The sequence below is a fragment of the Oryctolagus cuniculus genome, chromosome 7 (assembly GCF_964237555.1).
Source record: "Oryctolagus cuniculus chromosome 7, mOryCun1.1, whole genome shotgun sequence".
Lineage (NCBI taxonomy): Eukaryota > Metazoa > Chordata > Mammalia > Lagomorpha > Leporidae > Oryctolagus > Oryctolagus cuniculus.
In genome coordinates this window covers 31270211-31293606 of record NC_091438.1, presented here as the reverse complement: position 1 = coordinate 31293606, position 23396 = coordinate 31270211, and the positions used below count along the sequence as shown (strand labels likewise).

The 23396-nt window shown below is 43.4% G+C and overlaps 1 protein-coding gene across 34 annotated transcripts in view; it reads left to right on the top strand.

Moving 5' to 3' along the window:
- POU2F1 (POU class 2 homeobox 1) overlaps window positions 1-22712 on the top strand; it is a 188944-nt gene extending 166232 nt beyond the window's left edge. For 24 of the 34 annotated variants that reach the window (XM_051857149.2, XM_051857145.2, XM_051857136.2 and 21 more), the window contains 3 exons: window positions 8094-8439; window positions 9168-9256; window positions 11559-22712. In XM_051857149.2, the coding sequence (XP_051713109.1) occupies window positions 8094-8439; window positions 9168-9256; window positions 11559-11869 (746 nt within the window). In that variant the 3' untranslated portion in view covers window positions 11870-22712. The remainder of the gene's footprint in view (window positions 1-8093; window positions 8440-9167; window positions 9257-11558) is intronic. The other 10 variants (XM_051857150.2, XM_070077412.1, XM_070077416.1 and 7 more) reach the window with 3 other exon arrangements.
- Window positions 22713-23396: the final 684 nt, after the last annotated feature.

Genomic DNA, 23396 nt, shown 5'->3' with positions numbered 1-23396 from the left:
CAGTCTGAACGAATGTTTTCCCCAACTTTGATAATTTATCTTTATTTAAGCAGTTTCTTCTGGCATTTGCTTTGTTTATTCATTTTGTGCCATTTCTTTTATGTTATTCTTTTCTCTTATTGGTGATTTTGGTTATTTATTCATACTGATAAGTACAAAATCACATCACTTCATATCGGTAGTTTGTAATGTTTTTTCTGTCACGGTGTAGCTTTTCTGGGACTTCACAGTCTTCTCCCTGAATGGCAGGGCTGGCTGGCCATGAGCTGTGAATGCATGGAGCCCTGCCAGACTTTACTGCAGGGTGTATGAGTAGGTGAGACTTCTCCCTCATCATTTCCCAGAATTGACTTTTGCCTGCTGGAACTTAGATTAGAATCCTTGGTCAGCTTCAGATTTTTTTCTTTGAGGAGTAGTAGGGACACTGGTTCTGCTCCGGTGAGGGTCTGGGGGAGGGGAGGAAAGGCCCACTGGCAGAGCTGACGTGTGCACAGCATTTAAGTCACTGTGTTCTCTGGCCCTGTTTGCATCAGCTCTGAGCGTGGGCTCCACCAGAGTGAATCACTCCCACCTGTAGTGGAGCCTTCTCCCGAGCTTTCCTGGACTAGGGTGCACCACCCAGTTGCATCCTGTTTCTTGTTTCTGAAAAATGTAGTATAAGTCTCAAGCCTCCTGACAGCTTTCCCCAGAGCCCTTATTCCCCTTTGTATTTCTTTACTATTAACCCTACTGGGATTTCAGAAGCAAAGTCCGCCATCTTCTAAGTCCAATCTTGCTTGAGTGATGCAGTCATCTTTATTATCCCAGAGCACTTGGCACATACAAGGTCTTTGGTAAACATGTACAGAATAAGTACAGAAAGGATCTTCACTCCACTAGAAAAATGTGTGTTCTGATATGTCCTAAAGGCTTGAGAAATTTCACAGCCCTTAAAAATCTCATCTAAACATTCCCAATTCTTTTTCCAAAATGTCTATAATGACCAAAGAGCTGATATCTCAAGACTATAAAGCAATTATAATTAGGTAGGTAACTAACAGCAGAAGCCCATGGTATAGGAAGCAAAAATCAAAAGAATTTTAAAAATTAGCAGAATTAAAAGAAGAAATAGACAAGTTTATAGTTGAAGGTATTAATATGAACTACATACCAAAAAAAGTCAAGGATATGCAAAGTTTGAATGACACTGTCAAACAACATAACCTAATTGCCATCTGTCAGTCTCTTAATCCAGCAGCAGAAGTAGATATGGAATCTCATTTCCTAGAGTGTTATCAGCGATAAAACAAATCTAAATGAAAAAGGATTAAAATGATACAAAATATGTTGTCTGATGGCAAGTGAGATAAATTGGAAATCAGCAACAGAAAGAAATTTGAGGAATTCCCAAATATTTGGAAAATTAACTTAGAGGCCAAAGAAGAAATAATAAGAGAAGTTAGCAAATAACTTTTAAATGAATGAAAACACAAGAAAGATCTCAAGCCAATAGCCAAAACTTTCCTCTTAAGAAATTATAAAAAGAGGAGCAAACTAACATAGCAAGCAAAAAGAAGGAAGTAATAAGATTAGGGCAGAAATAATGAAGTAGAAAACGAAGGCAATAGAAAAAAATCAGTGCAGTGTAGCCAAAAATTGATTCTTTGACATGAGCTACAAAATGGACAGATAAGTCATCAATCATGAGAAAAAAGGGGAAAGATGAAAATACCACATCAAGAGTGAAACAGAGACCATCACTACTAGCCATACAGGAATTTAAAACATTATAATGGATTGTTTTTCATTTATTGAGATATATTCAGGTTGTTTATTGAGTCTAAAGTGTGCAGTTCAGTGGATTTTAAAGAATTCACAATATGTGGAATGATTGCCTCTATCTAGTTCTATAATATTTTCATTACCCAAAAGAGCAACCCCATATTTACCCATGTCTCCCCATTCATTCTTTTTTTTTTTTTTTTTTAAGATTTATTTATTTATTTGAAAGAGAGTTACAGAGAGACAGAGGCAGAGAGAGAGAAGCCTTCCATCTCTGGTTCACTCCCCAAATGGCTGCAATGGCCAGAGCCAGGCTGATCTGAAGCCAGGAGCCAGGAGCTTCCTCTGGGTCTCCCAAGCTGCTACAGGAGCCTAAGCACTTGGGCCATCTTCTGCTGCTTTCCCAGGCCATAGCAGAGAGCTGGATCAAAAGTGAAGCAGCCAGGACTTGAACCAGCACCCAGATGGGATGCTGGCACTGAGACGGTGGCTTTACCCACTATGCCACAGTGCTGGCCCCTCTCCGCATTCATTCTTGCTCTCCCCCTAGCAGGCACTAGTGTGCTATGTCTCTATTGATTGTCTCCTTCAGGCGTTTCAGATTGACTCCTGTAGTATGTGACCTTTTCACTATATCAGGCTTCTTCCATTTAGCATATTGTTTAGGTTTATCTAAGTACACAATATATCAGTATTTCATTTCTTTCTCTGGCCAAACAATATTCTGGTGTTGGATGGATATGCCACATTTGGTTTCTCATTCGTGTGCTGATAAACATTTGAGTTGCTTCCAGTTTTTGACTATTTTGAATACCAATTGCTGCTGTGAACATGTATGTACAAGTTTTTATGTGGGCCTACTCAACTCTGCTGAGTAGATAGTAAGGAGAAGAAATGCTGGGTAATGCGGTCCATTGGAACATTAAACAATTTATGCTACAAAAACTAAGTAGCTTCGATGAAATAGATGTGTTCTTAAGATAAATTATCAAAACTGATTGAAAAAGAACTAGGAAAATGTAACAATCTAAAGCAAGTAATTGATTTTTAATTAAAAATCTTTCCACAAAAAGCACCGGCAACTAAAGCAAAAACAAATAAGATCGTGTTAAACTAAGAAGCTTGTGCACAGCAAACGAACCAGCAGAGTGAAGAGAGCCTACGAAGTAGAGTAAGAGAAAATTTTTGCCAACTACTCATCTGACAAAGTATTGACATCCAGAAGATAGAAGGAATTCAAAAAACTCAGTAACCACAACCCAGGCAGTCCAGTTTTAAAATGGGCAGATGTTTATGAATGAGCACTTATCAAAAGAAAAAATACAATGGCCTTTGAATTTATTTTTAAAATCTTCAGCATCATTAGCAGTTAGGGAAATGCAAATCAAAGCCATACCATCTCACTCCAGTTAGAATGGCTATTATCAAAGAGACAATAACAAGTGTTGGTGAGGATGGGAAGAAAAGGGGTCTCTTAGACACTGTTGGTTGGAGTGGGAATTAGCACAACCACTTTAGAAAACAGTACAGAGGTTGCTCAAAAAGTTAAAAATATGACCCATCCATCCCACTTCTGTGTATATCACCAAAGGGATATATATATATATATATATATATATATATATCTCCACGTTTGTTGCTGTAGTATTCACAACAGTGAGGATGCGGTGTCAACCTAGATGCCTATCAACAGATAAATGGATATGAACATATGGTAAATATATACAATGGAATATTATCCAGTCTAAAAAAGTGGCATCTTTAGGGCATGCATTTGGCACAGTGGTTAGGGTGTTGCTTGGGATGCTCATGTCCCATGTTAGATTGCCTGGGTTTGAGTCCCAGCTCTGCTTCCAATTCCAGCTTCCTATTAATGTGCACCCATCTGGGAGTTAGCCAATGATGGCTCAAGTAGGTGGGTTCCTGTCACACACATGGGAAAACCTAGATTGAGTTCTCGGCTCCTGGCTTTGGCCTGACCGCGCCCCAGCTTTTCTGGATATTTTAGGGAGTGAACCAGCAAATGGAAGTTCTTTGTCTCTCTGCTTTTCAAAAAAGTATGAAAATAGATAAATAAAATTTTAAAAAGAAAAATGTCATGAACAAATAGAAGACATGAAGCCACTAAATGTAAAGTAACAAGGAAAAGGAAGCATTAATTACCCTAATACATGCATTATATTATCACCCTGTGCCCCATAACATAATCAAAGTTTTCTTTTTTCTTTTTTTTTTTTTAAGATTTTATTTATTTGACAGGTAGAGTTACAGACAGACAGACAGACAGAGAGAAAGGTCTTGTTCCATTGGTTCACTCCCCAAATGGCTGCAACGGCTGGAGCTGCACTGATCCAAAGCCAGGAGCCAGGTGCTTTCTCCTGGTCTCCCATGCAAGTGCAGGGGCCCAAGCACTTGGGCCATCTTCTACTGCTGTTGCAGGCCCTAACAGAGAGCTGGACTGGAAGAAGAGCAACCAGGAGTAGAACGGCACCCGTATGGGATGCTGGCGCTGCAGGCAGAGGATTAACCCAGTGTGCCACAGCACCGGCCCCCTCAAAGTTTTCTTGAAAAATCTTGCCACATTGGGGTAGCATTTTGGTATAGCTGGTTAAGCCACTGCCTTTAGCACTGGCATCCCATATGCCAGTTTGAGTTCTAGCTGCTCCACTTTCAAAGCTCCGGCTCCTTATACCACATAGGAGACCCAGATAAAGCTCCTGGCCAACACAGCCCTGGCCACTATAATCGTTTGGGTAGTGAACCAGCAGATAGATTGATAATTCTCTCCCTCCTCCCCCACCTCTGTTTCTGTGTTTGTGTGTCTGTCTGTCTGTCTGTCTGCTTCTACCTCTACCTCTCTCTTTCAAATAAAAATAAATTCTTAAAAAAGGAAAGAAAAAAACTTGCCACATAGAAAAGCCCAGGCTTAGGCAATTTTTAACAGTGAATTTTGTTGTATGTTTTTTAAAAAATAACATAAAGCCCATCGTTGTCAGTCTTTTACAGAAAATAAAGGAGGAATGTTCCATACATGTATGTGTGTATGTGCTTAGTTAGTTATTTGAGAGACAGATTGGGGGTGCTGGTGCGGGGAAAGAAGACACACCCAGAGCGAGAGCTCCCATTCACTGGTTCACTCTCCAAATGCCTGTGGTGGCTGGACTGGACCAAGGCCAAAGCTAGGAGCCAGGAAATTAATCTAGGGCTCCTAAACAGGTGGCAGGAACCTAACCACTTGAGCCATCACCACCGCCTCCCAGGATCTGCATTAGCAGGAAGTTCGAGTCAGGAGCCACAGCCCAACGCAGAACCCAGATATTCCAGTGTGAGATGGAGGTGTCTTAATTAGAAGCATTTCTTTGTATTAGGCCAGTTCTTACCCTAATACCAAAGCTAGGCAAATAAATCACAAGAAAACAAATTACAGACTTATACTCCTCACAGAAGTGTTTCTGAACTTCCTCCACAAAATCCTGGTAAATAAAACCCAGAAACATAAATCCACCATGGGAGTTTTCCCAGAAATGTATGGTTGCTGAACATGAGTTACTAAAATACCTATAGCAGTGGAAGAAAGGACAAAACTACATGGTCATCTCACTGAACCCAGAGAAGGTATTCGGCAAGATCCACAATCCACATGGCGAGAGGCCTTTGCCGGGAATAGAAGAGAGCTGCCTTACTGATGAAGAACACCTACTGAAAACCTACAGTGCAGCACACTGGAGAGGTGAAAGACCCAATGTGTTCCCCTAAGACTGGTAACAAAGCAAGAGTGTGTGCCCTGTCAGACTTCTGGTTACCATCGTACTGGAGGATGTGGCCAGTTTAGTAAGGGTGGGAAAAATGAAAGCCTCACAGTTTGGAAGCAGAGAAATTAAACTCTTTCTTAAGTTGGTAGCTTTATTCAGCTTGATTAATAGATGGATTCAGCATTATCATAGTCATAATCCCAAAAACATTTTTTTAAGAAATTGATCATCTATTTCTAAAATATATATGGAAGGGACCCAGAATAGCCAGAGCAGGTTTTTTTATTAATTAATTTATTTATTGGAAAGTCAGAGCTACACAGAGAAGGAGAGGCAGAAAGGGCGGGGGGGTCTTCTATCCACTGGTTCACTCCCCAGTTGGTCGCAATGGCTGGAGCTGTGCCGATCCAAAGCTGGGAGCCAGGAGCTTCCTCCAAGTCCTCCCATGTAGGTGTAGGGGCTCAAAGACTTGGGCCATCCTCTGCTGCTTTCCCAGGTCATTGCAGAGTGCTGGATTGGAAGTGGAACAGCCAGGACTTGAACTGGCACCCACATAGGATGCTGGCATCACAGGCTGCAGCTTTTACCTGCTATGCCGCAGTGCCAGCCCCAACCAAAGCAGTTTTGAAAAAGAATCTAATTGGAGGACTCAAATGTCCTGATTTTAAAGCTTACTTTAAAATTACAATAATCAAAACAGTAAATAGTAGCATATAGATTAGATGGATTGAAATTGAGAATACAGACACTTTCAAATTTATACTCTTGGGAGCACGGGGGTAGTTGGGGGAAGAACTCCATCATTGGTTCACTCCTCAAGTGCCTGCACTTGCCCAAAATGGGCCAAGTCCAAGGCAGGAGCCAGGAATTCAGTCCAGGTCTCTGATATGGTTACCAGGGACCCCAACTACTTGAGCTTTCACTGCTGCCTCCCAGAGTAAACATTAGTAGGAAGCTGGAGTCAGGAGTCAGAACTGGAAACCAGGCACTCTGATATGGAATGCAGTGATCCAGCTGGCTTCCTAACTGCCTGCCCCTGTGCTCTGAGTTTTAACAGGTGTGCGAAGAAATTCCGTAGGACAAAGACTAGTCAATAAATGGTTGTAAGATGATTGGATATGCAAAAGATTAGATTCTTACCCCATACTGTACACAGAAATTAACTAAACTGGATCAGAGACCTAGATAAAAAAAACTTTAGAACCTAAAGCTTCTAGAAAATACAGGAAAAAGTCTTAGTGACCATGAGTTAGGCAAAGAATTTACACATACTTGTACAGCACCAAAAGCACAATCCATTAAAGGACAAAATCTTCAGAAGACACCTTAAGAAAATGAAGACTATATATGCGTGTATGTACATATACATATAAAACCTTTACAAAAGCTTTTCCCAATGTGCCATGCCCTCTAGGTTTCAGATAATTATTCTGATTAATCTTTTATAAAACGTTGAAAGTCTTATCCCTCACAGAATTGTTGCATTGAGAACTTATCGTGTGAATTTATAATGTAAAACTCTTTCAAGCTCTCTATCCTAAGAAAATGCAACCAAGATTCTGCTCTGTACATAAATATGGTTGATTGGATCCTAAAACATAGTGCACTAAATTAAGTTCTGTCCAGTTTAGGTAAACTCTTTTTATAATTTTGTAGCATTTCCTGATAACTGAAATAAGAGACTTGTTCTGTTATCATTTTTCATGCTTTTGCAAGATTGATAATATCATTATATGTTTTTGTTGGTTTCCCTGGATAAGAAAATAGATTTACTATAATGGGCTTTTGGAGAGCGGATTTAAATTACAAAATACTTAAATTTTTAGTGCAAAGAAGACTTCTAGACATCTACCTTTAGTCATTTTTATACTGTCTCTGTGTGTGGCTGTCAGTTATTCTTAGGAAAGTATGTAAGTCAATTTTTCTTGTCCTTGTTTTGATTTCTCTATGGAGACTACTGAGGAGATTTCTCAGTGAGAAGGATAAGAAATTGGCAGTGGAAAACTGTTTCTGTTATGGTTATGTTATTGTTCTTATCTAACATAAGGTTCATAGCTTTTGTTTTTTTCTTTTTTTTAAGATGCATTTTATTTGAAAGTCACTTACACAGAGTAGAGGCAGAGAGAGAAAGAGAGAGGTCTTCCATCCACTGGTTCACTCCCCAATTGGCCACAACAGCCAGAGCTGTGCCCATCTGAAGCCAGGAGCTTCCAGGTCTCCCACATGGGTGCAGGAGCCCAGGGACTTGGGCCATCTTCTAGTGATTTCCCAGGCCATAGCAGAGAGCTGGATCAGAAGTGGAGCAGCTGGGACTCGAACCAGTGTCCATATGGGAGGCTGGCACTGCAGGCGGCAGCTTTACCTGCTATGCCACAGCGCCGGCCCCTAGCCTTGGTTCTAAAATGTTTGTTTTTCTGATTAAATTCCTTAGAAATACTAAACTGGGTTAATTTTTTAAAAAAGGGTAAATTTCGAGATGACTGGATGGTAGGTCAGTTATTCCGTTGACTCTAGAGTGTGGCTGATATTCTTCCTAAACCGCTTCAAGAGAGGCATTTGCTGAATCAGTTTTCTTTTCAGGCACTACAGACACCACCTCTAACAACACAGCGACGGTGATTTCCACAGCGCCTCCTGCTTCCTCAGCAGTCACCTCCCCCTCTCTGAGCCCCTCCCCTTCCGCCTCAGCCTCCACCTCCGAGACATCCAGTGCCAGTGAGACCAGCACAACACAGACCACCTCCGCTCCTTTGTCCTCCCCTCTTGGGACCAGCCAGGTGATGGTGACAGCGTCAGGCTTGCAAACAGCAGCAGCTGCTGCCCTCCAAGGAGCTACACAGTTGCCAGCAAATGCCAGTCTTGCTGCCATGGCTGCTGCTGCAGGACTAAGCCCGGGCCTGATGGCACCCTCGCAGTTTGCGGCTGGGTAAGGAGCTTCCTCATCTCAGTCACAGCTAAGAGACCGCTGGAGTCATCCCTGGAATTACTTGTAGGGGAGACATCTCATCACTATCTGAAATGGAGGAAAACCTCCTTAATGCGATAATGTTTTTGAATTGGTAATGCAAGAACCTTAGTTATAGTTGAACTTGAGTTTTCTAACAGCTCAGAGAGGGCAGTAGCCATACCTTTGTTTCCAAATGAAGACACAGGACAGTAGGTTATTGATTGCCTCAGTGATGGGATGAGAAAGAAAGCCCCAGATTCCTAACTCATGTCCTGTGCTTTCTCCATTAAACACTCTCAACTGTCTGCTTTCTGATTCTCAAACATAGGTAGAGGAAGTAGTATTGAAATTCCCAAGTTTGCATTACTAATGTCAGACATCACATAAGAGTTGCCCTGTAAATATATGCTTTTTGCTGGAAATTTTTCTTTGGTTTTGGGGGAAAAAGAATGAAATAATTCAGAGGAGAGTCAGAATTACTGTAAAAGATGTTCTTTTTGTGCAAATCATAACCTTGTTTGTACACATAGACAAGGAATGCACTAACTTGGAGCACCAACCAAACCATAGAAGAACATAGGAAAATAACCGAGATTTCCTTACATGTCCCCAGTTGGATTTTCCTTTTTCTTTTTCCTTTGGGCATGTTGTCAAACTGACAATTGTGCCTGCCTGATAATAAAGGGGTCCCTCTTTTGGACTTACAGAGGTGCCTTACTCAGTCTCAATCCAGGGACCCTGGGTGGTGCTCTCAGCCCAGCTCTGATGAGCAACAGTACACTGGCGACTATTCAAGGTCAGTAGACTCTTATTCCTTACTCCGTGCTGTGTGTGTGTGTGTGTGTGTGTATAGGAAGCCTGCTTTGCTAGAGGTGATTTTGATGACAAGAGGGAGTTCGATGTTAGCTTTTTCTTGAAGACCAAGAAAATGTCCTTTTGAAAAATCTTTATAAGAGAAGTATAGAGTCAGTTTCTAAGAACAGGAGGTATACTGAGCTTGGTGTATCACTAAAAATCATGTTTTGTATGCCAATATTATCTTAGTGAATAAACTTGGACGCAGATTTTCCCCCCTGATAAATTTAGTCAAGTGCTCATCTAAAACTTACAGAAAGCAAACGTGGCCAAGCAGGATTCTCCAGTCTCCATTCCACCCTCAGAGAGAGTCCTGTAATGATTCAGTGTGGAGCTCACAGGCAGGCTGCAGGGAGCTTTTAATCCTCGTGGGGGTCTGCCCTTTCCGTGTCCCGGTCAGTGTAAAGTTAAGTTCTTTTGTTTATACTGTCTTTTCCCCAAGCCCACTTGTGTCCCTTTCTGCTCTCTAGCATGTTACCCAGGACAGTATTCATTCTGTGTTTATATGTGAAGATGCTTACTGTTAGGTAATTCAGGGAAACAGTTTGAAAACCATCACTATGTTAATCAGAAAATGTGTTTTTCTTAAAATAGTGTGTGCTTAAATGAGAGTTTTCAGGGCCAAAATAAGCTGGTAGCCACTTCAGTTAAGTGTGTGAAGGATGCTGTCTCTCATGGGGTCTTGTAGGGAATGTTAATTACACACAAAACCAGACCACTGACTAGATTGCCTTACATGATATTGACTTTCTGATTGACTAAATCATGCTTGAACTGATGGTTAGATCTGCAAAGCTTCCGTTCTGCAGGAATTTTCTTTTGAAATGGGATTTGTCGTCAGTCCTTGTCTTCTTCTCCTTTAGGGAGTGTCTGTGAGGTGTGGCAGCACTGCAGAGGCAGACGCCAGCCCTGTTGCCCAGAATGCAGACGCTCTAGGTAGATCCCGACCTGGGCTGTGGCCCTCGGCCTGGGATCTCAGGAAACCTCACGCTGCACCTAAGCCTCTCTGTTCTTTAATGTTTGTGTGATCATGCCCAAAATCAAAGGCATTCCCTGCAGCTACATATTTTGTAAGAAATCCACCAAAATTTGAATGCTGTTAAAAGAACCCTTAATCTGCATGTGGGGTGCAGTTATGTGGTTTTGATTTGAGGCTGTTATTAACATGATAAGATGAGAGCCCTAATGATCTTAAGTGACATGTTGATGGTATCTTCTGTGGTGAAGCAGTAGCGTCATAGAAAATTTTCCACCCATTAAAGCAAGTCTTAGGTCACCCACCTGTAAGAGCACCTACCTCCTCCTGTGTCTGCTGTGCTCCTGCAGGGGACTCATCCCTCTCTCTGTACAAGTTATAGAAATCAGATGTTTTGCACCAGGAAGCCAAAAATTAATCCATTTATTCGATGATATATAATTTATTTTGTAACTAATGCCGTTTTGAAACATGGTTTTCATCTTGTATATCCTAGTATAAAGTATTTGCTCAAATTTATCAGTAATGCCAGTTAATTTGATGAAAATTAAATGTTTTTTCCTTAAGATTTATTTTTTTATTTATCTGAAATGAGAAGTTAGAGAGGAAGAGAGACAGAGCACGCAATCTTCATCTGCTGGTTCACTCCCCAGATGACCGCAATGGCCAAGGCTGGGCCAGGCCAAAGCCAGGAGCCCAGTACTGCCTCTGGGTCTCCCACGAGGGTGCGGGATCCCAAGCACTTGGGCCGTCTTCACTTTTCAGCAGGGAGCTAGAAGGAAGTAGAGGAACCTGGTCTCTAACCAACACCCATGTGGGATGCTGGGATCACAGGCAGAGGCTTAACCTGCTATGCCACACATCGGCGACCACTAAACATATGTTTTAATGCTTTAATCACTTTACCAAGTTTATCTTTTGAATGGAAGTAGTTGAAAATCACCAGTCTTCACTAAAGACAGAATTGTTGGATTTACCAAGTATTCCTAGGCACACGAGATAAACCTGAGATTTAAAGAGAGAAACAGGACTCTGGTTCCTTAGAACTTTTGCAGCCCTCCCCACTGACCCACCCTGCTGTGCTCACTGAATGAGACCTTCCAGTCCTTCAGGGCGATCAGGGTTAGGAACTTCCGTGTAACTGAGGAAAGTGTGCCTTTCCCCACGGAGTCGTAGCAAAACTCAGTAGAGCTTTGTGTTATTTGGCTTCTCTGGGACAATGTTAATATTCTCCATCCTGCCTGTTTTTTGGGGTTTTTGTCTGTAGCTCTTGCTTCTGGTGGCTCTCTTCCAATAACGTCACTGGATGCAACTGGGAACCTGGTATTTGCCAATGCGGGAGGAGCCCCTAACATCGTGACTGCCCCTCTGTTCCTGAACCCTCAGAACCTCTCTCTGCTCACCAGCAACCCGGTTAGCTTGGTCTCTGCCGCCGCCGCGTCCGCAGGGAACTCCACGCCCGTAGCCAGCCTTCACGCCACCTCCACCTCAGCCGAGTCCATCCAGAACTCTCTCTTCACGGCCGCCTCTGCCAGCGGGGCAGCTTCCACCACCACCACCGCCTCCAAGGCACAGTGAGCTGGCCGAGCCGGGCTGCCATGAGCCTTTCCCACTGCGCAGTGTGCTTGGGCTGCCAGCCAGTGAATCAGCTGAAGAATGAGATTGGCTGCCTCGCCGTGCTGTGAGGGCAAGGAGAGAAGAATGAAAACACAGGCCAGAAAAAAGGAGAGGATGGAGACGGGACAGCATTTGCCTAATTTTGTAATGAAACACTGTCTTTTCAGGATTGCTTCATGGATTGAAGAACTTTATAACCAAAAATTAAAAATAAAAAAAGCAGAAACAAAAAAAAATCAAAAACAAACAAACAAAAATATAAGTTGAAGGACTACTTATCATTTCCAGCAGTCATGATGACAAGTTAAGGTGGGTTACCAATTCCAATATAGGAAGGGGATTTCTTGTTTGTCTAAATTTCTTTTTTTCTTAAAAAAAAAATCATTTTTATGGGTCTGTTGTACAGGCCATTAAGTCATAACAAGGTGTTTATAATCGTATCAATTGTGTTGGGGGTTCCTTTCTTAACTGGTACAATTTAGGCAGGCCTGTATTACTGTATCTCTTATTATTGCTGTTGTTATTGTTTTTATATATATATATATACATATATATATATAGTTTGGACATGTTTATCTCTTGCTCCTGGATCCTGTTTCAGTGAGCTCCCACACTGTGGGGAGGGAGGGTTTCGGGGTAAGGGGAGACTTATGTTCTTAACTGCGGGGAATGTTCTTGCTGGTTTCCTTATCCTTGATGACTCTTACAGAGGTGCTAGAAAATTATTTTCTTTTGCCACTTATGCAAGAGGCTTGGTGCAGAAGCTGAAGGCAGTGTGTGCAAACACTCCCGTTCCACACACGCCCCTCCCCCCATCAGGTGGTGCCTTTGGAGCACTTTTGCGTGGGAAGGAATTCCTGCTGAACTGTAGCTCTCACTCACCCCCACATCATTGAATGACCCTGAGACCCAGATCCTGCAGTGCAACAGTGCTGCTGTCTGCTACCTTCCACGGGAACAGCTGTGCGTGTTGGCAGGGCAGGATTTGGTTCCGAAGAGCAAAGACTACTGCAGACACCTGACTTGGTGGTTCTCCTGATTTCTTATCTCCTGAAAAATGCTCCTACTGTTGGTGTGTATGTGTGTGTGTGTTTGTTCCATTTTGTGGAAGTTGTTCATCCAAACTCTTTTTAACTTACTTGGCAAAGAACAAAATGACTTACTGAGATTGGGAGACTTTTCCCTTCTTTCGTTTTCTGAAGAAATTCTGCTAGACTCTTTTCCCTCAGTTGTATATTCAGAAGAGGTGTGATGAGAGGAGTCTGAGGTTTCCACCTTTTCCTCTAGGGCGCTGCAGCCTTCGTGTCCACTGGATAGCTTATATAACCCTCTAGCCCTGCGGTTTTCCGGACTGAGGGTGGCACGTGGTAGCCGTGCGTGGGCTCTGTGGAGTCTCTGAGGACTCTGAGCAGGAACTCTGCACGCTCCTCAGGTGCCCCTGGGGTGGTCCTTTGGCTCCTGCTGGCTAGGGCTGCGTGGCAGTACACTTCTCTGATTGGTGTAGATGCGAGCAGCTCCCGCCGTCGTCTTCAGGGTGTTTCTAGACTGTGTGAAATGAGCCCACTGAAGAGGAGAGCTTGTGAAAGTGGATGAAGAGGAAGGAGGGTAATTTAGAGGTTGAATTCCCATTCTTGTTGGTGTACTGTTACTACACTCTCTGTTCCAAAAGTCTCCCCAGAGACTGGGTCACTGCAGTGCGGCGCGTGTGAGTTGCTGGAGTTGAAGGTCCCCATTTGGTGTCTGGGTGCTTGCTCACTCGCGTGGCTGGCAGTCCTCAGACTGCACTTTCCCCCCACTCCTGGGAGCTGGGGCTGAGTGCCTACAGGTGATTTCCTTTCGACTGCTCTGCCTGCCTCCGTTGGGGAGCCGGGGTTCTATGTTTGTCTTTCCTCACCACTGCTCAGCAAGGAGTAATGCAGACGGAGCGTGTGCTGCTTTGCTTTGTGATTCAGGTGCGAGAGTCCTGTCACGTTGAAAGGGCAGAATGTGTTCAGCCCCTTTGAAATTCTTCCTCGGTTCTTCTGCCTTGTTTTCCTTTCATGAGGCTGTTGATTGCCACCCTGAACTTCCTCCTCTTACCCTTCACCTCCCCTAAAACCCCTCTAAAATCAGTGAACTACAAGCAGGGAAACTAACAAATGTCCATCCACCCTTTTTGTGTGGTGTTTTGTTTTGTTTTTTTTTTTTAAACTAAGCTTGAACCAAAGTCAATTTTTAGCAAGCTGCTGTACTAATGGACTAGTTTATAACGTGCAGTTCAGACACATTGAGGAGATAGATGCTACTGACAATTTCTTTTTCATTTGTCTTTATTAATTTTATATAAAAGTTGCTGCTTGTTTTTAATCTTTTATGTTGGTAAATTGTAATATCCTCTGGGCAGACATGAACTTGATTTTTATATAGGTTGGTGTGTAAATAGAATGGCAGTGTCACTTCCTACATTCTCCTCTCCATGTGCTTTGTCTCTGTTGTAGTTCATTTTAGTCTTGTATCCTGACTTGACACGTCAAACTGTAGTCTGTGCACATGACTTTAGGGCTGTCAGTGATCCTGTAGCTGCCCATAGCGCTAAGTCCCTTCCTTGGGAGGAGGGAGGCAGGGGGAAGGGCTCAGGGAGGGAAATGCCAGTGCCCACCATGTATACATGGATGAGAGGTCATAGCGTTGATTCCCCAACATTGTTACCAAAGGAAGTGTCCAGTCCTGGGGGACTCCAGCCCTGTGGGTAGGAGGAAGAGCAAGGACAGGCTTTGTTATTGTTGTTTTCTGTGTGGTTAAAAAAAAATGCTACTTTTCCCAAATAAAAATCACTAAGAGACTTTAAGAAGATGCTGAGCTGTTGCGGTCAGGGCGGCGGACTTTTATCTCCTGCCCTGGATTCTGTCAGCAGTTTGGGATATTCTGTCTTCTTTGTGTAGATCACTTGATGAGGGTAGACCTTAAACCAGCATAAAAATTGGCATTTAAAAGAAGAAATAAATCTGAAGACAAGGATGACTTTAAATTTTTTCTCTTTCACTTATTTAAAGATACATTGTGAACCAAAAGGTACTTTTACACATGTACACAAGAAACACTATCATAACTCATTGGTGGGTGTTTAGTTTAAAAACAACTCCTCCTCACCATCCCTAGATATTCTACTGATTATATTGCTTCATGAACACCATAATCATTTTTTACTTTATATCATCTTTTTTTAATCATCTCAAGAAATGCTTCTTTAGTCTAATGAACTATCCTAAGCTAAGGTACTCAGACTTAACTTTTAGCCATCTTATATGGAAGAGTCTGGAAACCAAAGGGGCCATTTGACCAAAAAGAGGCTGTGGGAGATAGAGTTTCTGCGTTTTGAAAAGGAAAAGCCAGAGAGATCCTCACAATTCATCGTTTTATTTTCCTCTTAACATTTATGCAAGTTTTATTTTAGCCCTGAATTGGTGAACCTCATGTTAAGCCAAAGACTAGTTCTAAATGCATTTGCCCGTAGTAGTGGACCCTCCTAGGGCATGGTGAATGTAATTGTTTGAATCCCGCTTCTCACAAGCAGTGCAGTGTGCTCGTGAACTTTATTTAGACCCTGTATAAATCTTGAAGTACAGAGCAGAAAGACCCAAAAAGGGACTCTGCCTAGGAAGAAATCAAGTGCTGTGGGGTTTTATAGGCAGACTTTTAGAATTAAGAAAAAATTGTTTTATTCATTAATTGACATAATACATACTTCCTTTTATTTATTATCAGAAAGATCAGCACCATCCAGTTTGCTCTTGTTGCTAGAGAAATGGAACCAAAGGACTCCAACTTTCATTTTGTGAAGGGCTGCACCTCTTTATACTTCATCGCAGCACTAGTAGGAATTAACAGTGTTTTTTTTAAGGGAAAATAAGATGAACTAAAATATGTTTAGTGACTCCTCTTGCCAGTTCTACATTGCTCATTCATTGTTGGAGGAAAAGCACAATTATGTCTTTTTATTATTTTTTTCCCATTTTGCCTCATTTACTTGGGAAGATAGAGGAAGCCTTGTCCATAATTATCCAGAAGCACAGATAATTGCTTGGCCCAATGTTTAAATTCAATGTGATATTTAACACTAAATTTTCTATTTAACTTTCTAGGAAAGCCAGATACAATCGCAAATATAGAAAATTTATGTCAATTTGTGAAATTATAAATCCTAACAGAACATTGCAGTTAGCATATATATACATATATATATGTATGTATGTATGTATTTCAAACGCTTGACTTACAAAAGATGCTCTGTATAGTTCATAGTCTAAGGTTGTTCCCCACCAAGAAAAAATAAGATCACTGAGCTCGGAAGGCAGACAGAGGAGAAGCCTCTGTCTTTCGCTTCTCTCCAGCAAAGGAGAAATGCTGTCAAGGAGACGTAGGTGGGCACTGAACCTGGGGACGGTGCCCTAGAGATGGCAGGGACCTCCACGGGCCAGTCTGCAGTCTGAGAACCTTTGGTTAAAGAAGGACCTCAATGATTAATTGCAAGAGTTTGGTCAGATGCTTTCTCATTAAATCAGCAGCTAATCTTGATGGATTTAAGTTTTAATTGTTCCTCTTTATTACAGCTAAAAACATTACAAGGTGATCAGTACTAATGGGAGAAAAAAACCAATGACCTGAAATTTAAAATTACCCAAATGGGCAAGAATTGATGGGTTAATTTGCTCATCGTGCTTACAAGTTCACTTTTGTGTGTGTGTGTGTAAGAAGTACTTAGTGTGTGTCACTGTTCAGGCTGTTCTGGAGTCCTTTTCCGCGAGGATGACACTGTATGAAATGGTAACTCTTTCCTCATGCTTGCCTTCTCTTTTGAGAAGGGAACAGAAATTCTTCCTTGTACTTCCTCTAAGAGGACTAAGATCAGCTATTACATAGGTTTGCACGGATGGCACACACGATATAAATGTACACCTGGACAGGCGTGGGCTAAAGGCTGATATGACTCCTGTCTCATCCCTTCCTTAATCCAAAGCAATTCAATGGGACAACCCTGAGATTTCTGGTAAGGTGCTCGGGAGGGTTCCATCTGGATGGCAGGGAATTTGTTTGTTCTCAGAGTTGCCCAGCTTGCCCCCCATTTTCTCTGGTTTGTGAACTGCTACTTTTCCCCTAACCACCCTTACTCATGAAGTAGCCCCCTGTTTTGGTTTTTCTACTCTTGATCTTACCAAAAGTAGTAAACTGAGTACATCTGATGTCGATTCTGTGCCCTGGGTTTCTCTTTCTCTCTTTCCTTCTTTCTCTCTGAACGGTGGTACCTTCACCTGTGAGGATAATGCTCATTGGTAACAGCTAGCTTCCGGCACCTTCGTAAAATACCTCAGCGTAGCTTAGCATTGTTGCAGAACTGGTTTTAAACTAAAAACCAAATAAATAAATGAATAAACTTTATAAATAGTGGAAATAATTCTAGCTGTAGCATTTAGTTGAACTAATGTTTATTATGACTGAGAAACATGACTGATGCTGTATGTATTTGGGATCCTGTTTATAGGTTACAGTTTATAGGGTTAGGGAGGGTTGGGGTGTGGGAAGAGAAGTTGATTATGTTAGAAGGAAAGTGTTGCTCGTGTGTGTTTGTTTTTCCTTATATCTGTCTTGCCAAAGGAAACTTGAGTTCCCCTGTGAGTGGATTTGGGATTTGTTGGCCTCTCTGTGGTCTGATCTCCAGCACAGTGTGATGGCATGCAGGTAACATTCGGGGTGTCCAATAGGTTCAGGGTTCCTAAGGGCGCATTGACATCCCTTGCTATGGCTGCCCATGACCCCAGCCTCTGCCAGCCCCTCCTAGTGATCATTACCTCTGTACATAGCAAAAGCTTAGATGAAGGATGAGTGCGTGGATGTCGGGGTGGTGGCTGAGACATAGAGGCAGAAGTAGATGTACCAGTTAATTTGGGGAGGAAAGGAATGGTGAGTGATTGATGTGTCTTTAATCTAGGAAAATTAAACAGGTTCTTTTTGTTGCCCTCTGTCAAGTTAATCAGTGTTGTGGAGTAGCCCAACATTTTAAAACCTGATTTCCTTTTCTCATACCAAGGCTAATTCTGCCTAAACCAAAAACACAAACAGAAAAAAACCCCAAACTGAGAAGCTGAAAGCTGACTTGCTCACCTCACTCCTGCGAGAAGAGGTGACCTTTGCGCATTGGTTGGTTGATGGGAATGTGAATGAGAAATGATGCTGGTGTGGGAAACACTGAGAGCCCTTGGTGCCCATCCTCGGGGCGCACGTCCCTGGCTCCCTGCGTTCAGATATAAGCTGTATCTCCAGAAAGGCTATTTTTTTAACTACATGATCCATCTCACAGAACTTAAGTGGGATTTGGTTTGGATACCAAAGACACTGCTATGTCATTGCTTATCCTTACATTTTCAAAACAGAGGGAAGAAGAGCAAAAGGCTGACATTTGGAAAAGTTCTTACTTTGTCTCTTTCCTTTCCTTTTCCTTTCCCCCTTTTCCTACTTCTTACAGGAAGTCTTGGTTATTTTGGATTTGGAAACGAGATTTGCTTTCACGCTGCAGCTCTGTTAAAAATGGAGGGTACTCCTTGTAACAGTGATGTTCTCGAATCGCTGAGAGACTTTTAGGAGGGCAAAAGATGGTAGTAGACTCCTTTCCTGTCCTTTCCTTTATCTAATACTTACAAATAGAACCAGTACAACCTATTTGAGTTCAGAAGATACATAGATGCGCTATCTCTGTTGTCTCTTGTAAAGGATAAGCATTTTCAAGAGCAGGAATATGTGACAAAACCAAAAGATCTTCCCTTACTCTCCCACGGAGCTGATCTCTTCCGAATGTTTTTATATGTGGGCTCGGGGTGTTGAGTAGTTGGTTGTTTTGATGTGCTGTCGATAGGACCCAGACAGGGAGAGAGGGAAAACAAATATATTGCTCTGTGACTACTCCATCCAAAAATGATCAGGTTGCAGAACTTTGCAAAAGCTTTACTAATAATCTTTTTGTTCAGACATTATGTACAAGTGGTCTAAATATAGTGGAACTCTTCAAAGCATTAGGTAGATTTATACTTAGGGTGATAGGGATATTGAACATAAGAGCACTTGACAGAAAAGTTAGGGGAAAGCAAGGTGTGTGTAAGGGAACACCACTTTGAGCATGGCATGCTCCCTGGGGCAGGGGAGGGAACATGTGGTTTATGACTCTCTGGTGTCCCTGAATGTGCCCACTCTGCCCAGGGCTCCACCACCCAATGTCACCTTCTGGTGCAAACCCAGGACACTGTCAAAAAGTTAAGACCGCAAAGCTAACTTACTGTAAAAAAAAAAAAAAAAAAAAAAAAACTGACATCTGCTGCAAAGTTTTCCCTTGTTTTCTTGGTTGACTTGTTCTTCATCGTTTCAGTTGGCCACAGCCTCACAAAAGCAGCAACCTTGGGTTCATAAATATTATATCCCGAAGTCTGCGGGCAGACAGCTGGATGCAGTGCTGTTACAAAATGAGACAGCCACACAGTGTAGTTCTTGGATGTTGGGATCTCTTTTCAAATGGTACAGGACAAAGGCAAGTGAGAAAGGACTCTGCGCTCCCTCCCAGCCCTAACAGTGTCTCAAGGTCTGAAACATATAGGAGGAAATGAAATGCACTTTCAGAAGCGAAAATGACAGTGTCTGCCATGAAAGGTTGCAGTCGCAGGCATCGGGGTGTTGAGTCTTTGCTCCCATTCCCGTGTGGCTCTGCGGAAGGCACACGCCCTGGAGGAGCAGAGTGGACTAGTGCCAGCCTGCTTAGGCTGAAAGCTGCAAACAGTTGCAGGGAGTAGAAGGCTTTGCAACCATGTTCTAATATGGACTTTGGACAAGATTATTGGTGTGTCTCCCACTGTGAGACCAGGGAGAGACAGGCTTCGTCCCGCCCCTAACCTCTGCTTGCCTGGGCCTGTGTGCACTCTCACTGGCTCTGCAGGGCCGCGCCTCCTCTGCGCTAGGCCACGTTTCCATCTTGCTTGTCTGCGGTGGTAGCGAAGGCTAGATGTGTGAGTGTGGGGCTGTGTCCCCACCACAAGTCCAGGAGCTGTTGTATACCTCATTTCTAACTTGTGACTTGCTTTATCTTTCTCTAAACCCTACAGAGTTGCCAAGTCCGCCCTCCCTCCTCTCAGCAATGTTGAACTCTGGCCTATAGCATCAGGAGACCTGCAGCCAAGGGTGGGACCTCCCAAAGCCTCTGAATGTCGCTGCTTAAAGCTACTGCAAACTGAGGGCAAATTGCAATCTTGTACTCCTTTTTGTCGCAAGGGGTCTTCACAGGTCTCTCACCATCTACTTTCCCTGCTCCCCTGCCTTGAGGGGCTGGCCAGCTTTCCACGCCTCCCCACCCCACCCCACCTCACATTTCTGACTGCTGGCCACTCAGCAGCTTCTGTCCTCGCCTTGTCCCTGGTGGGCCGGAGACCCTTCCCTTCCCTTCCCCTCGGAGGCCTCGGGGTTCTGTTTCCTTTCGGGACTTTGAGCAGAAGGGAAAACACCAAAGGCTCCTTTAAGCTGACTGCTGCATTCCACATTTCACTTTTCCCTCTAACATGACCAAAAAAAAACCCAAATATTTAAGTTCTTTATTGTTATTCTTACTCTTATTATGATTTGACAATCTTCTCCCCGCGGGCTCTCTAGACGCTGCAGCCCCAGCCCTTCCACCTTTTCTTTGAATGTAGTCCCAGCCTCCCGTGCCCACCCCAGTCATGAGAAAGGCTTAGCCAGGTCCTAGTGCTGCTGCTATAAGCCAGGGGAGGGTGGTTTCTTTGTTTTGTTTTGTTTTTTAAATTTCCAGCCAAAACCAAAGATTTCTTAATGATTGTATAAACTCAAAACAAACAAAAAAACCAAAGAAAAGGGACGTCTTCAGCGTCAGCCCAGTCTGTGGTGTCCTGGCACCTGGAGGGGTGAGGCCAGGGCAGGCGGGGTCCTCTGAGCCTGTGGAAAGGGTGCAGGTGCGCGCTCAGGAAGCGGCCTGAGCGGCCCGAAGCAGCTGGCATTTCTGATTTTCCAAAACAACAGACAGAACCCAGCCGCACCCTCGTCCACCCTGCTGCAACCAGGGTCACAGCAGGGACTTCACAAGGGCCAGGGGGTGCGAGCTGCTGCCAGACCAGCCTGGGACTCCACAGAGTGGGCGGGCGTTGAAGGCGCAGGTGCAGGATTGGCTGCTCTGCTGGGTGCTTTAACCTCTGCGGGCTGGGCGAGTGCATGCCCAGGGGCCCTTCTGAGCCTTTTTTCTCTCTCTCTCTCTCTTTTCCTTTACTGGAACTGCTTGGAAGTGGCTGTCCTGTTTGTGAGAAAACATGCAGAAAGATGATCAAGGCTTTCATTTCTCTTCTCTTCCTTTTTGCAGCACCACCGTGCAACTATGCATTGTATTTCACAACCTTTTGTGCTAGGTAGATGCCTGTGACTTTTTAACTTGGGGGGTGGGGGGATTGCAAACGAAGGAACTTTTTACATGGATCTTTTTACTCTCAGTTGATCGGGGGAGGGGGGGATTTGGTTCTAGGGTCATACAAGCTCTATCCCAAAGCAAAATCCAAATGTTAATAATATTAGCCTGATGCAGATACCAAAGATAATTTCTTTCCTGCAGAACCTTAGACTTGTGTATTAAGTACGATTACCCAGCACTTGCATTAGTCTAACCTCAGTAATTCCAAAGCTTAGATGTATATTTTGGTATATTTCTGGGATATTAAAAAAAATGTCGTTTAACTTCTTGTTTGTTTCAGTGTAATGCTCTTAAAGTCATAGCATGAAAATAATTGAACTGTCCTATTCTTAGTAGTTTGAAATAATAGTATTTTTGTATGTTTTGGGTGTGTCCATGTATGTATTAACATAACAGTTTTCACTGCCTAGGTGTTCATAATAAAAAAAGAAAATGAAAAAGTTCCGAGTGTACATAATATTCAATAACTATCTTCCACCAGGTGTCAATTTGGATCGCATAGTCGCTGATTACTGCTCCCAGCTGGGATTTTGTTTTGTTTTAAAGAGACAGTAATCATGTTTTTCTAAAGATGTTTTCTTTCTTTTTGTCTTTAAATAGTTTACTGATCCCACTTTTCTTTTCTTCCCTAATTTTTTTTTCCCAAACATTGATTCAGGGGTGTTTTTCCACTGTTGTCAAGGGGGGGAGGGGGAGCCAAGGGCATTGGCTCCTTGGCCTCCCCAAGGTTTTTGTTTCTTGTACTTTAAAAATGTGAGTTTGAGTTCTTGGTGGAAACTGAAGATGTGGTGAAATGATTCTTTCCCAGCTTGCTGCAGCTTTAAGGAGGCAGTGAGGGTTCCCCAGTGGTTGCTGGGAGTCCTCTTAGGTTTCCCCATAGTGACTCTTGCCATGCGCGTGGCTGTGGTGCCGCCTCTTCCCTCCGACAGGAACATTTGATAAGAATTGCCTGGTAACTTGGAGTACCCTCCAGGAGGCAAGGCTTGGTCTTCGGGGTCTTGAAAACCTGAAACACAAGCAACTTCCATTCTGGGGAATTACAGCTGATACCTCCTGAGGCCTGAGGAAGTGGTGGGAACCTGAGCGGTGCTGTCTCTTTAAAAAAAAAAAAGTGCCCTTTCTCTGCTCCCCCCTCCTGGGGCTGCCTGCAGGGGCCTGTAGGCTTGGGAGAGATTGTGTAGGTGACAGTGAATCAGAATGAAAGGGTAGATTTTGTGTAGATGCATTTGTCTGCTGTAATTTTTATATATATATTAAACTGACTGTAACTGTACAGTTCATTTCTGTTGTAAAACATCATTAAACCATTTTCCAAGTGTTTTCACACGTTTGACTTTCTTGGGAGTTGGTATCCTGGATGCTCCCCGGAGCCCTCCAAATGATTTTTCCAGCAGGTGCTCTCAAGAACCCCAGGGTCACTGTGGCAGATTGAGGGCACACGTGCACACACACACACACACACACAACCCAGGGTCGCTGTAGCAGATTGAGGGTGTGCACACGCACACACACACATACACACACAACCCCAGGGTCGCTGTAGCAGATTGAGGGCACACGCACACACACACACACACACTCTGGCTCCTACCTTTCAGGCTTCCTCCTGTGCTCCACGGGGAGCTGTGGCCTCTGCATTTCTCCCCCTCCCCACCAAGCCCCCCCCCCCCACCGCGTGGGTCAGCAGAACCCTGGATGGAGTAGCCATAGTCTCCTTCAGACGCCCACCTGTGACAGACCCTTGATTGATCCTGCAAGAAAACTCTTCAGAGCCCCACCTCCGTATTTGACTGCAGAACTGGGATTGAACTTGACTTGTCCCGATGCATTGGTTAAACTGCCATGACCCTTGGTCGAGCATCTCTCACCAAATCCTGACCATTGATTGGGAGGTGGGAGTGGGGAGGGTCCTCGGAAGGAAGCTGGGCCTGAACTTGTGTTCGATGCTTCCACTTCCAAAAATACAAGGGCACAGCAAAACGCGTCTCAAAATACAAGTAAGAG